The sequence below is a fragment of the Gadus morhua genome, chromosome 15 (assembly GCF_902167405.1).
Source record: "Gadus morhua chromosome 15, gadMor3.0, whole genome shotgun sequence".
Classification (NCBI taxonomy): domain Eukaryota; kingdom Metazoa; phylum Chordata; class Actinopteri; order Gadiformes; family Gadidae; genus Gadus; species Gadus morhua.
This window is the reverse complement of record NC_044062.1, coordinates 26,367,530-26,383,601: the sequence shown is the minus strand read 5'-3', so window position 1 is coordinate 26,383,601 and position 16,072 is coordinate 26,367,530. Positions and strand designations below refer to the sequence as shown.

The 16,072-nt window shown below is 43.5% G+C and overlaps 1 protein-coding gene across 1 annotated transcript; it reads right to left on the bottom strand.

Moving 5' to 3' along the window:
- Positions 1-2,327: 2,327 nt before the first annotated feature.
- LOC115559746 (uncharacterized) lies at positions 2,328-15,350 on the bottom strand (the record flags this gene model as incomplete). The annotated part of the gene is made up of 3 exons (XM_030378804.1): positions 15,248-15,350; positions 14,014-14,078; positions 2,328-2,846 (listed from the first exon to the last, which is right to left on the bottom strand). Coding segments are annotated over exons 1-3 (687 nt in total), but the record flags the coding sequence as incomplete, so codon positions are not given.
- Between the last annotated feature and the right edge of the window lie 722 nt (positions 15,351-16,072).

Here is a 16,072-nt window from a genome sequence, read left to right as displayed (position 1 = left end):
TAAAAGGGCTTGAATGGAGCAGAGGTGTGCAGAGCCTCCCAGCAGAGAGAGAGAGACTGTATGGTTACAATGTTCCACGACTCGTGTGAAGACAGAGCTGTGTGAACTGTCGCAGCTTCTAGCGTTCAACTTTGGCAACAGGAGTGAGCGGGTAAGGTATTGTGCAGAGAGACGCCTCGAGACGGTGTTTCTTATTGGAACCATACAGTGTGCTTATGTTCTTCCATCTTTGATGAGGAAAAAGGACTTTTTGAAACTTTGACTTCTTTGGGAGTTTGGGTTAGAAGGTTATTGACTTTTCATTAAGGTTATATTCAGGTTTTAATTTAAATTGAAGGTAACAAATACAGTTAATAAACAGCTAAATCTTTAAGACTATTAGTGAGGCCAAGTTACTGGATCTGAAACCTACTTCAATCCTTACAATAGATTGAATATGCAGGGTGATCAAAGTCTTCAGAAATGTGAATACGAAGTAGTTCCAATACTTATGACTCATTGTGAGCATATATAATATTTAATCAGGATTTATATCTCTTCAACGCACTTCCATCCACATCCACATTATGTTTATATGTATATATTCAAAAGTATCTTCTTTTCTTTTTCAAAAAAGTAGAAGGAACAAGCCATATTTGGCACATGTGGCACTCATTTGGCACAGAACAGAATTCATCTGCACTTCTCTCTGGCCAAAGTCGTTATCATTCAGTTCTTAATAAAGTTTTCCCGATATAAAACTGTTAAACAGGACCTTTCAAAATACATAATATGGAGATTAAATCAAATTTTCCCTGTTGACTTATATTGGGATTAGTCCCTCTGCAATGGCCAACGTGGACTGTAAAGGCCGGTAGCTGTGAAGACTGAAGAGGAGCGGGCCTTATATGGATCCCTGTGGCACACAGGTTTTAACCTGACATGAGTTAGATGCCTCACCTCTCCACTGCCCGGTAGGATTATAGGACTTCTTAAAGAGATCACATATAGGACACAAATGGCTCTATACATTTGAACCACTCACCCCAGCGTCGCCATACGGGGTCTTACCTTCCAGACTGCTCCAAACCTGGGTTCTCCATGCAGCACCCTCAAACGCAACCCATTGTATTATACAAAGATCATGACCGTGTATAATAACATAACACAAAACATTGTGTTATTCTTCCTACTGTGTGACGCTTTGTGAGGCAGCACTCGTCTCGTGGCCCGTTTTAGTCACTGAGCCGACTGGAAGATACACACAGATAAGTCCAGATAACTGAGGACTGGTGCCATAGCAAGGCGTAAAGTGAGCCACCAGGGGGTCCCTGGCAAGCCACTGATTTTAGAAGACTGAACATGACAAGCTCAAGCCCGCTTTTTGTTTTGGAACAAAATGACAGAAGGTAGTGTATCTGAAGTCAGCCTCTGTGATGGGTTGTGTGATGGGTTCTCCAGCAGTAACCTGGGACTGCGTCAGTGTGGTGTGGAGGGGGCCTGTCATGAGGAATATGCTGTGGAATGACAGTCGGGGAGACGTGCTGTAGGACCTGTTAGGAGAAGACAAGCTTCTCGGAGACGCCGTGTCTGGGACGGGGGAGGATGCAGAGTGTTCTGATGCTTGCTTGAGGATGGTGTGTGTGTGTACGAGAGAGGGAGAGGGAGAGAGAGAGAGAGAGAGAGAGAGAGAGAGAGAGAGAGAGAGAGAGAGAGAGAGAGAGGGAGAGAGAGGGGGGGTACAGAGAATTTGCTGCAGAATGCACGTTGTCTCTAAACCATGTCTCATCTACACAAATACTGATCGGAGTCAATCTAAGGCTAGTGGGAATTGTTAATTATTTCACTGCTGTTATGGGCTGGCACCCATACAATCCAATGTTAAATTGAGCTGCTTTTCTGTTACAAATTGGCTGTGGTCTGCTATGCCAGCCAAGTGACTCGAAATAGGTCACATTTATAGACTAACTCTATTGCTTGAAAACATGTTTTGGTTGTCAGTCTGTGAGTGACAGAGCTACAAGCCTATAGCCCCAAACAGATACACCCTAAATACTGTAATAATAATAATAATAATAATAATAATACATTTAATTTAGAGGCGCCTTTCAAGACACCCAAGGTCACCTTACAGAGCATATAGTCATCATACATTTTTTAAAAAGCAAGACATTGTGGAAAAAATAAATAAATAAATAAATAAATAAACATAAGCAATAAGAAATAAATTTAAAAAAAACAATCAAAACAGTGATCAGTTAGACGTTGTGTGCGAGTTTGAACAAGTGAGTTTTGAGTTGTGACTTGAAGGTTGAAATGGTGTCTGACTGTTTTATGTGTGGGGGGAGGGAGTTCCAGAGCCTGGGTGCTGAACAGCTGAATGACCGGGCACCCATTGAAGTGAGTCGTGATGTGGGGATACATAGTAGTCCAGCAGAGGTTGAGCGGAGGGAGCGGGAGGGAGTGTATTCTTGGAGGAGGTCGCAGAGATAACTGGGGGCTAGGTTGTGGAGAGCTTTGTAGGTGAGGAGTAGGGTTTTGTATTGGATGCGGTAGTGTACTGGGAGCCAGTGAAGTTGAATGAGGACAGGGGTGATGTGGTCAGATGATTTGGTGCGGGTGATGATCCGGGCGGCTGAGTTCTGAATGATCTGCAGTCTGTTGATAAGTTTGGTGGGGAGTCCGGTGAGGAGGGCGTTGCAGTAGTCTATGCGTGATGTGACAAATGAGTGAACTAGGATTTCAGCGCTGGATTGGGTCAGTGATGGGCGGAGCCTGGCGATGTTGCGGAGGTGGAAGAATGCAGTCCGGGTGATGTTGTGAATATGGGGTGCGAATGAGAGGGTGTTGTCCAGGATGACGCCGAGGCTCTTGACTTTGGAGGAGAAGGGTACTGGGAATCCATCGATAATTATGAGTGGAGCTGGGGTGTGTTGTGATTTAGTGAGGGTGGATTTGGATCCGATGAGCAGGGCCTCGGTCTTGTTTCCATTGAGTTTCAGGAAGTTCCTGCTCAACCAGCTCCGGATCTCTTCCAGGCACGTGATGAGGGAGGTGGGGGGGATGGCAGCGGTGGGTTTGGTGGAGATGTAGACCTGTGTGTCGTCAGCGTAGCAATGAAAATGGACCCCATGGTGACGGAGGAGTGTGCCCAGCGGGAGGAGGTAAGTGGTGAAGAGGAGTGGACCCAAGACTGACCCCTGGGGGACGCCCAGTGAGACACCTGAACACCCAGACTTGTGGTTGCTTAGTTGAACAAATTGTTGACGGCCGGTGAGGTAGGATGTAAACCAGGAGAGTGCAGCACCAGTGATCCCAATACCAGCTAGGCGGTCCAGGAGCAGAGGGTGGGAGATGGTGTCGAATGCTGCGCTGAGATCGAGGAGGATGAGAATGGTGAGTAATCCAGAGTCGGCTGCAAGGAGGAGGTCGTTGGTGATTTTGACTAGGGCTGTTTCAGTGCTGTGTTTTGGACGGAAGCCAGATTGGAACGGTTCGTGGAGATTGTTAGTGTCGAGGTGGGACTGTAGTTGTGCGGCAACCACCCTTTCAAGTGTTTTGGAGATGAAAGGGAGATTGGAGATGGGCCGGTAATTGTTAAGGTCAGTTGGGTCAGCACCAGGTTTTTTTAGGATGGGAGTGATGGCAGCCAGCTTGAGAGTGGGGGGTACAGTACCAGTAGTGAGGGAGGAGTTAATTATGTTGGTGATCATGGGGGAGATGGACGGAAGACATGCTTTGACAAGGGAGGTGGGAAGAGGATCGAGCTGACAGGTGGTGGTTTTGGCTTTGCGGATGAGTTCTGAAACGGTCTGTTCTGTTACTAGGGTGAAGTCAGAGAGGGAGCTGATGAGAGGTTGGCCAGAGGTGATCATCCAGGGTGGGTCATCAGAGGGGGTGCGAGATGAGGCCAGTTGTTGGTGAATGGTGTTGATTTTAGAGCTGAAGAATGGGGTAGGAGCTGATCAGGGTGGAGAGGTCTGTGGTGTTGATAAGTTTGATGTTTCTGAAGGAGATGGTCCGTTGTTCCTTGGTTTTGTGTAGTTGGGTATGAATGTCAAAAAGTACAGCTTTGTGGTCGGAGATGGGGAAATCAATGACATCAAGGTTAGTGGGAGTGATGTCAGTGCAGCAGATTAAATCCAGAATGTGACCTTTGTTATGGGTTGGGAGGTTGACATGTTGTGTGATGCCAAGACAGTCCAGAAGTGATGTGAAGTCATTAGCAAAAGTACAGGATGGGTTGTCAATGTGGATGTTGAAATCACCAAGGAGGATAACAGTGGGGGACATTGCACATACAGATGTAAGTAGTGATGAGAATTCATTGAGGAAAACGGCGGAGGGTTTTGGTGGTCTGTAAATGGTGACAATGATAGTGGGTTTGGGGCCTGAGAGTTTTACAGCTAGACATTCAAAGGAGGAATGAAGGGGGACTGTGACAGTGGTGACTTTGATGTTATCACGATGGAGGAGAGCAAGGCCACCCCCCCTCCCATTAACCCGGGGTTTACTAATAAACGAAAAACCTGGTGGGACAGCTTCATTTAGATGGGAGAAGTCATTTGGTTGTTGCCAGGTCTCAGTGAGGCAGAGAATATCTAGGCTCTGGTCAACAATAAAGTCATTTATCAAAAGGGCCTTATTACTGAGGGATCTGGTGTTCAGCAGACAGAGTTTCAGACAGGTGAGTGGAGTGTAGCAGGTTGCTTTGAGCAGAGGGGACAGTACACTGTGATTGACGGGACTGACCGTACGGGCTGTGCGAGGAGGGGGGCGGGGCCCAGTGGACCAGAAGGAGCGGATGTTTTTGTTGCTGGTGTGAGTGTACTGAAAATTCCGTCCAGGGCCCCGTTTCCCGATAACGATGGATCTTCGCTCGTACGATCATTCTCCCGATGGATCTTGCGATCCATCGTCAATTTCTTTGGAGCGTTTCCCGAAACTCCTCTTAACGTGAACGCGCATCCGCTGCACTCACGACGTCGTAGGATTGTAACTGTCTACTGACACGGTGCTGAAATGGGTTCCGTAGGAGGGGGAGACGCAGGAATGTCGCAGGAAAATTGTGTTAAAAAGGGTTAAAATATATCCCCATCAAGGACAACAGCAGAGTAGCCTACAAAAAAAATAGACTGCAATTATATGAATGCTAAAGACATTAAAACACAATTGATTAGGCTTAAACCGACATATATCAGTCCTAATCCTGAATGCACTGTGCGTTTCACGGCATTTTCCCCCCTGAAATAATTCCTCTTCACACCTGTGAATAACCCGGGAGACGTCCATGAGGAATACAACGAAGCCCACCGTCTGGCCCGGTGCATCGTTGAGCGCACGATCGGGAGGTGGAAGTTGCGCTTTAGATGCCTTCACAAGTCAGTTTTCGCCGGCCAAGTCATGCGCCGTGATATGTGTGACGGCTATGTTGCACAACATTGCAGCTAAGGCTGGGGTGGCATTGCTTGAACCGGAGGACGTTGAGGACGATGACGATGAGGAAGATCGGTGTGAGGACGGCCTCCCTCATAACTACGCTGCTGGTTTTCATGCGCGTCGAATAGTGATTGAGACTTTTTTTTAACCCCCTCCACCCTCCCTCATGTCACTAAACATTCCCGTCAACTTGACCAATCCCCACAATATCCCAGCCTTTTGCCTGCTTCTTTGCTTGTTTTTTATAATTTTTTTTATTTCTTTATTTTTTTTAATTTCTTTAATTTCGTTATTTTTTTTAATTTGTTTAATTTAATTTTTTTTTTACATTATTTTATGCTACGTTTTATGAGTAGCCTATGTCAGTCTGCACAAATCCCCCCACTTTCTCTCACACATTTTGAGTGCCCTGCCTGCGCAAACATTTTCTGGACTGTCCCGTTTTATTTTGGCCATTTTAACATCTTTATTAATAAATTAATTAATAATCTTTATTAATTACCAAACTAAGAACATAAAGGCGCAATGCGTTTTAATAAAACGCATCCAATATACGGAATGTCCGATGGTGACGCCACTGAGGCTATAGCTGACGATGCTCTTAGCGTCCTACGAGTACCTACGAGCACCCCTGGAGTACTCGTTAGCTACGAGCGTTTTCAAGACGTTCGTGACCAACGATGCTTTTGGGAAACGCGGTGAAAACTCTACGATGCCCTTTCGACGCACTTCACGATCCACTTAGGCTAACGACGCTTTCGGGAAACGGGGCCCAGAGCCTCGGTGGATGTATTTTGGTCGTTTGAGAATGTCCTGGTGGGATGCAAGCTGAGGTGGTTGGGTCCTTGAGAAGATCCGTAGACGTAACATCTCCGTTACCGAGTAACGGAGCGGCAGAGATGCACTCGTTACGTGAGAGTCAAACATAGCGCAATCCAGAGGAACAGGTTAAAATCCACAGGTTGTGAAGTTGGAAGAAGCCAGCGGTAGATCCAGGCGATTATGGTGAAGCCACAGAGCCAGCACAGCGGAGGCAGAGGAGTGGAGCAAGCCGGTTATAGCTACGCTGGAGACGGGGAAACCAGTTGGACGGCGCCGGGGGTTAACAGCAGTCTAGCCGGCCAGCAGGTGTCATCCACCAACAGCTGCACGACTCCACACACAAAACACAAAACAAAACACGCAGACGTTTAACGTTCAGAAATAAATAAATAAATCAAGAAAACTGACGCAGTTACTTAACTTAACTTTGTAGTCCGACCCGAGGTCCAGAAGGGTTTCAGACAGAAGGTGTTGAAAGTGAGCAAAAGAAAACTGATAAAAAGTTAAAAGACTAGAAAGAAAAAGAAAATCGCGAAAAAATAATGTTCAGAATGACGTTCCGGTGAGCAGCAGCAGCAACAGCGTTCAAAAGGCAACAGCGTCCACCAACTGTACGACCTCACGTATAAAACACGTAAAAATAAAGAAAACTGGCGCACTGACAATAGCGAAAAGTGACTATATATAACTAGTAAACTTAGCTAAACTACTAAAGACCAAAAAAAACGACAAAATGTTCAATGCAATCGTGAGAAATATTGGAAATACTGAATAAAAACAAGCCATACAGAGCGGCGTTAGACTCGCCAGCGTCCCCGTTACTAGGCAACTAGGTTACTAGGCAAATGTAATGTACCTTTAGTGAGCTTTCGATAGCAATTAATCAAATCAGGGCTAAATTAAATAATTTTATTTTAAGTTTATTTTAAGCATATACATGTGAGTATATATATATTTTATAATACTTACCAGCACATGCAAAGGCGACATTGAGGTGTAAACTAAAATACATTCTTATCTATATCTATTATTCACTCAAAGTCATTAAATGGGAAATGATGTAGACATATAATGATGATGATGCAGTCTTTTAGGCCGTGACTGGCTACAAAAAATCGGGATCAACTGGCATGAAATTAAGTATGCAGACACGTCGGAGGACATTCTGCAGCGGTACAGGAACGTTTTCAGGGACGAGCAGGGCACACTGAAGCGAGTGACAGTGAAGCTCAGAGTCGACCCCAATGCCACACCACGTTTCTTTAAGCCGAGGGCGGTGCCCTATATCATGAAGGACAGAGTAGATTAGGAGCTGGAACAGATACAGGGGCTGGGCATTAGGGGTTGGAATCTCTTGGCACCTAACGATTCGATTCGGATTATGAGGTCAACGATTCGATTCTGAAGCGACTATCGATGCATCTCGATGCAACAATTTTTTTTATGTACATTTCCATGCGTAATTTTCTAAAATATATATATACATCTGGGTTTGCTACTCAGAGTTTGCTAATCACTTCCTACTTTTGTAATGATCATTAAAGACATCAACAGATGAATTAACTTATCTTATATTTCATAAGAGAGAAAGCTTTTGTCACAAATATGACTTTCTATGAACAATGCAATAATCAATGGAGCTTGCATTATAACACAATATGGAAGCATGCAAAAAATAGGTTTCAGTTTTATTTTCTTTCTAATCTTTCTTTTCTTTGTTATTAAAGGAAAAGCTGCTCTTGAATTAGAAGGAGTTCTTGTGTCTGGCTGTGAGTTTGCGCGCATTCTATGGCTGAATCGCAATCGTGTCAAGACAAATCAGATTGGCCAATACACTGAAGATAAATTTAATAATTTTAAAATTACAAAAAATTATCCCTCTCTGGCGAACAGAATGTTGCAGCAGGCAAAAAAAATATATATATACATATATATATTTTTTATTCAGATTATTAATTTATCTGCATCGAGACAGAATCGTTCAAGCGAGAATCGCGATGCATCGAAGAATCGATTATTTTTCCCACACCTACTGTGCATCATCGAGGCTGTCCATTTTCCAAGGTGCACAGCAAAAACACTGGTGTTAAATTAACACCTGTGAAGTCAAATTTAACACCGGCAAAGAGTCTATATGCATCCACACTACCTGGTGTAAAAGTAACATTTCGGAGAGTGTTAAATGTTTAACACTCAATTTTAGTTAACTTATCACTATTTCTTGTTTGAATTTAACAGGGCACAACACTTGCAAGTGTTGTATTAACATTACACTGGTGTTGCACTTGAGCGATAATTGAGCTACACATATCCACCAACTGCCTTTTTTTTTGAGGGGATTGGTTACTGACAGTTGAATCACTTGGCAATTGATTAACACAAACATTGTCCACCATGTCATCATTATTTGGACAATCAACAGGATCTGAAGCTAAACAGTGTCCATGAATTTTCTTTAAATGTTTCTTGAACCCACAATATGTGTAAAAAAGAGATGAACGGCCATGTTCCCCACATTTCAAACGTAAAGACCTCCCTGGGTACAAAGCATGGCTGAATTTGAAATGCTGAAAAAGAACAGAACAATTTATTTGGCCAACCTTGCAAATGTAACAGTTGAACATGTTTAAACGTTATTGATTCTCACTCTGATTTCCTTGACCCTTCGACTCTCCTTTGCGGTGGCCACATCGATGCCGTATATGGTTGTTTGGATGAAAGTTTAGAAGTTGAATAAGGCCTCATCATAGGACAGAGAAAACACAAAGTGCACCTTAAACAGTTCGTCAAAGGCCCCTACCGCAGTCGGCGACATGCAGGGAATGGGCTTGTGGTCCAGGATGATGTAAAATTTCTGAATACACGTCTTCTTTTCTCCAATGCAGAGGAGGAAGGGTTGTGAGGATTCAACATTGTGAAGGAAGGTTGCCATGCTTGTCCAAACCTAAGATTGAAGGATGAGATATTAGGAAAAGTGATTTGAGTTTGCTCTCACACAAGTGATGAATGATGTATGCAATCAAAATGGCTATTATTTTTTTTTTACAATGTCTTGTTAAACAGTGTTCCTTTTATTAACTCTAAGAGGGAGATCATACAGCTAGCAAATAGTGAGAATCAATGTAATGTTACGAGAAGTAAAACATCTGTCAACAACTATGAGGGGCCGTCTGGGACAGAATTCATACTTGGTCTTACACACACTATTATACTCTCTCACATACACTATTATACTCTCTCACATACACAGTGGCGGTTTTAGGCACGGGCGAACCAGGCAGCCGCCCGGGGAAAACACAGCGGATTCAATGAATCAGACGACAATAGCAGAATTCTAACCCTGAATCGCAGTTTTCTAAAAAAAAACATAGTAGCGTTTCGGTTTTCTATTTTTCGGCTGCTTTGTATAAGATGGCTTGTGCATATACACAATGTAATGTTCGATTTCTGCGGACTCTTATGAACATTTCAAACTCACTTCCGTTTCATTCACACTCTCCCGTTTCATTCAAACTCACTTCCGTTTCATTCATACTCTCTTACATACACTACTATACTCTCTTACATACACTACTATACTCTCTTACACATACTACTATACTCTCTTACATACACTACTATACATACACTACTATACTCTCTTACATACACTACTATACTCTCTTACATACACTACTATACTCTCTTACATACACTACTATACCCTCTTACACATACTACTTTACCCTCTTACATACACTACTATACTCTCTCACATACACGACTATACACTCTCATACTTACATGTAAAAGGAGTTTAATAGTGTGTGTGTATGAGTATAGTGGTGTATATGCAAGATTATAATAGTGTGTGTAAGACCAAGTATGAATTCTGTCCCAGGCGGCCCCTCATAAACAACATACCTTCATGAATTTGAGCACATGGTCAGACGCTTCAGAAGTACTGATTTTTACGTGTCTTTTTCCTTTTGCGGTTGGAGGCAAGAGATGAACGAGCAGGAGGATAGCAGCCAAGTCACTGTTCCATCCTAGTGGACACACACACACACACACACACACACACACACACACACACACACACACACACACACACACACACACACACACACACACACACACACACACACACAGATCATAAGCATAAGCATACACATAATGAATACTGTTCAAAGCAAACATCCATAAACACTTACCACATTCACTTGCTTCTTCATGCGCAAACAGAAGGTCATCCAGATGAGTGCCAGGGCACTTTTTTTTTTTTTTTTTTGCAGACAGTGATGACCCTAGCCTTGTAGAAAGTTGCCCATTTTGCAATGAACTTGCCAGAGACATCCTCTCCAAAGAGCTTGGTGAAGTCTTGGTCAATCTAATACAAAGAAAAGCATATTAAAAACACAACACTATATCTACACTATATATCTATCAATTGTTGTTAAGTTCATGTACTTCTTATCAGGCCTGGTGTATCCAGGAATCGGGGGAAGTGATCCAGGACAAGCGAGGACTGGTCAGGATCGCGTAGCATCTTCTGTCTATGCTTGAACATTGCCTTCATTTTTTCTTTGACAACTGGCTAGTCCACCGAATGTTTCATGATGGACATTGCCTCCATGCATTCATCACCTGATAGCTGTTCAGATGCTGAGGTCTCTCGCAGAACCTTCAGGCTACCTTCATAAACAGGCCTGGCATTCGTGTCGGATTTGCCTGTATTGTTACGCTCACTGTTTTCAATCTATAGGCCAGGTAACCTTGACCACTGCGAGGATCATAGTAATGCTCCTGTCATATAAGAAAACACATTGTAACAAGACACGTCATATACATGACACATTCTTGAGAAAAAAAAAATTAACATTTCATAATTAAGTCTGTTCCCTATTCGTGCAAATAAACCAACTTCAGGGGTTTCTGCAACTTAATAATCACATAACCAGTTGGTGAGTCCTTATCTTTCAAATTGGGGAAGAAAGTGAGAATTCCCAGAGCATAGGTAATGCGGCCGTGGTGCAGAGTTACAGCCACTCCGAGCCACATTGCACATTGAGTTTCCCCCAAATGCACTGTTTTGGTGTCTAGAATGCTATAATGCAAATGAGGAGGAGCGAGGCGGGTCAAGGAGGAGGGTGGGGGTGTGGCTCTGACCAGCTTGCAGCCACGGTACCATGCGCTCTGTTTACAGTGGATATGTTGCAATGGCGAGGCGCACACAGCCTTTAGCCGTGTTCTCTAAATATTCAAGAACACACGGGAGTCCTGGAGCTCTATACCTAAATATTATCATATAGCCGACTTCGATATCTATATCATATAATATATATTATCGGGGCCAAAAGCTCTGTGAGACGATATTATGAATCTCAAACGACCGCCCTTGGGTTCTCCGACGTTCCTGGTTCTTCCACGTCCACATCAATGTGAAGTAGTGTTGGCTCGTTCGTTCGCGAACCGGTTCGAATGACCGAGTCTTTAGAGCGAACGAAGTGAACCGGTTCGTCTCTCTCGTTCGTTCGGTCGTCTCGTTCACCATTCGATTCACCGGAAAATCGACTGAACGAACGAACGAGTTTCCGGTAGCACTAACTCCTTTGAGTCTGACTCACTCAACTGAGAACCGTGCAATGGTGTGCATTCCATGATGCGATTCACCGTTACCGGAAACTAGGCTGAATCGCGAACGACTCCTCCACGTTCAGTCGAGTTTCCGGTGAATCGATTCACCGGAAACTCGACTGAACTGGGAGGAGTCGTTCACGAATCGTATGTTCGTTCAGCCTCGTTTCCGGTAGCAGTAGATCGCATCATGGAATGGACCCTATTGCACGGTTCTCAGCTGAGTCAGTCAGACTCAGTGGAGTTAGTGCTACCGGAAACTCGACTGAACGAACGAACAAACGAACGAACGATTCGCGAACGACTCCTCGTGGCGAACTGAATCACGCGTACTGGGTCACGGAAACGAATCATTGTATCCACCATTAATGTGAAGTAGACTGAACCGCGACAAGGAGGAGAAAGGGATTGTTGCCGGGCAGCGCTTAGGCACCTCCGCCTCCGGCGGTGGACTCTCAGCGGGGCTCAAGCGGGAGACATTCGCTGCCAACAATCCCTTTCTCCTCCATGTCGTGGTTCATGTTCTTGAGGGAGTCAAAGCCAAAGTTCCTTCCCCCAATTCATTCTCAACCTCGGCTGAGATAACCCCCACTACGAGTCTCGTTGTAGAAATACCAGAGACGAGAGTCCGACGTGTTATGCGCCATAACACCAAAAGCAGAACAGTTATCCAAATAACAAGGAAGTGTACAACACTTGCGTTATAGTCCTGGAGCTCTATATCTAAATAATATCATATAATGCATAGATATCTATATCAAATAATACATATTATCACGGCCAAAAGCTGTGTGCGCCTCCAGACGATATTATGGATCACAAACGACTTTGTCGGGTTCTGCAACGTCTCTGGTTCTTCCACTTTCACATCAATCTGAAGTAGACTGAACCGCACGCTGCCTGCTGCCTGCTGCCGGCTGCCGGCTGCCCGCTGCCGGGTGATGGTGCCTCGCGGCAACCGGCGGCATGTCGCACTTCATGTACTTCAGCGAGTCAAAGCCAAAGTTCCTTAACCCCAATTCCTTCTCAACCATGGCTCAGATAACCCCCACTGTCTCGTTGTGGAAATACAAGAGACGTCAAAGAACCGACAAGAAACACTTGCGTTACAGTGCGTGTATTCACACACACACATGTGGCGCTCGCAAGGTCGTGTCTCATTGGCAGGCCAACGTCTCTGGGCGGGCCAAGCAGAGTAAGGGGAGGAGCTTAGATGCTTTATGACGACATAAATAAAGACATTCCAAATCAGCGCGCTTGAGCCTCCGTTTTTTCAAAGGCGAGCAGAACAGCTAGGGCTCGTTTTACACCAAACGCAAGTTTTAGCCACTGGGGGACCATAGGCAGGCTAGGGGAACTCATATTTATGTTAGAAAATAAAGTGAGATTTTCATGTCATGGGACCTTTAACTGGAGGGATCCTCCTACACCGCAGCAGATAGAAATAACATTACATTTTACTTTTAGTTTAGAGAAACATGAACATGTGTAAAAGGTTGAGAACATGACAAATACTAACCCATGTCTCTCAATCATATCTGACACCTTGATTTATTTTTGCAATCGGCAAATCATTAAGAAAGCAGCAGGTATTTTGGCTTCTTCTGGTCATGTTCTTAAAAGTGAATTCTCTGTGTTGCCATCAGGGCGTCGCTACGCTTTAAATGCTTGCAGAACAAACCGCCATTCCAAGTTGTTAATCCCCTCTGCAATTCAACTACTAAATGCTCCGTATTTGTGTATGTGTATTTGTTGTTTGTATGTTACTGTGTCTGTATACAAGCTGCTCAAACTAATTGCCCCTAGTGGGATTAATAAAGTTGTATTGTATTGTATTGAGATTGTTGTCAAGATGTTGACAAGTTTCTTTCTTGTAGAATCAGACAGGCCCTTAGTTTGGTTATACTCTTTGCATACATCTTGACCCCCTGGTTTCTGACGCAGAGCATTAGAAACAATCTGCAACAGAGATCCCAGGTCAGCCCGCTACTAATTATGAAAATAGATCAACATTCTACCAGCAACCTAAAACCAACTCACATCTATTGCCATGTTACAGTCAGGTGGTCCCTCAGTCAGTTGTCACTTTTTCCATTCTTTTTGGCTCACTGTTGAAGCTGTGGAGTTCACAGACTCGACTGATGAAGATGACCTCACAGGCTGGAATGGTGAGAACAACCCCTCTTCTGAGACGAAGGAGGCATCTGACACCTCGCTCTCAGCTAAGGGGACAGGGGCAGGAGTTCAGTGCAATACATTTTCCCTTCAATAACAGCACATTACTCAAGACAAGGCATTCTTTGTGGTGATACAGATTTATGGTCTATAGATTTATGTTCCAGTAAATCCACCACTATAGAGGGATTATCACTCTACGTCACTCCCCGCTCTACGTGCATGTCGTTTGCAGAAAGAGACGAGAGCGACAAGAGCCGCAATCATGTCGTGTTGTGCGGTTGGTTGCATAAACCCTATTAATAAGACTGATATCCCATTTATTCTACTTCTTGCTTGCCAACATAAAACAATTAAAATACTTTAATAATTATGCTTTTTCTTATTCATATTGCATGCTTATTAAATATATACTCTGTTTGAATTAATCTACCTCAAAAAGTAGTGCCCTTTAATTAGGATCGATCAAACAAGTTTTTGTCACCTCGAAGGGCATCATCCCGCTTATACTTGCCAAAGAAAATAGATTAAGATCATTCATTTATATTTTCATGCGTTTTAAAATCCAAATATAACGTTTTTCACATAAATAGGACGGACCGTAGCTACGACTTGGCAACGGGAGGTATTCTAGTCTGCTGAGCTATGAGCCAGAGAGCTAACGTTATTGATTGTACATATTTATCATTCAAAATTCGTCCCAGCCTTAGTACCACAGATACTCTAGGCCTAGGGTCTATAGCATATAACGGCGTTGTCTGATTATAGTTTAATTCATTTTTCACAATTTACCAGCTCTCATTTTGAAGAATAATCACCGCGCCATTCGTTTCAATTGGAATCGCGACGGTCTATATTTTCAACATAAAGTTTACATATTAATAATTTGACATTCGTACCAGCCTTTATACCACAGATACTATAGGGTCTATAGCATATAAGCGAGTTTTCTGATTAAAGTTTAATGTAACAGTAAGCTGACAAAATCGCTAATTAACACGGCAACTGCAAATTAACCACACAGAGATAACCATGGCAACCGGTCAAACAAATTTTCTTTTGCCATCATTCTGCTCGCGCATCCGCCGTGTTCATAAATAAATAATCCCCCTATACTAAATGAATAGTGGTACATTGCTGTTAGTTACATCTTACTGACAAATGCACTTGATAAAAACATCTGCTAAATGCTTAAAAAAAAGACCATGAAAATTACCAGAGAGCTCAGTGGACACCTTGAAAGATACTTTAGCAGATCTCAGTAGTTCGTCGAATATATCAGCCTCCACATTGACCCGCGAGGAATCCTTCAGGTCCATATCAGCTCCATTCAGCAAATTAAATTGAGCTGAAACTGAAAAAAAATATTGCTTAATCAAATCCTTTAATGTGAACACAGAACAAAGATCTCAACATAAATAATTTATAAAATCAAATTAAATAAATCATCCTTTTTATAAGGACAATGTCAGAAAGGACGAAGCCTGGCTTTGCCTGGCTTTGCCCTTTTTATAAGGACAAAAATTGCAGTAGTTTTGGGAGTGGAAGGTGAGTACATTAGGTTTAGGATTATCGCGTGATTTCGTGATCTCACGTGAATACGTCTGGCTCGCAAGCTACGCTGCCGTTACACGCCTGGTGGAAATTGACAGCATGACTTTGAAATAAAACAGAAAAACTCAGCATTCAACCAGACAACATGAATATATAAATGTTAAGCTTGCTGGTAGTTCTACCAGGAGGACTCAAATCACGCGCGGCTGGCCGCCAATCACCAATCACCAGCTACCAATCACCTGCCTACACCTGCTCTATAAAGAGTAGTCTAACATATGTCTTTGCTGCTCATGTCTTCGTTCGACGCATGCTGCTGCTTTACTGTCCTTGTGATTATCTCGCATATCTTGTCGCTTAGTTGCTACGTCGGTTAATACACACCAAGAGGTCATAACTTTGGATTCGTGCTGGTCGGCCTACTACTTCTGGTCCGGGCAAGTGAGCGCAGAAAGCCGTTAATTTCGGTCCCCGGTATCCTGAACAA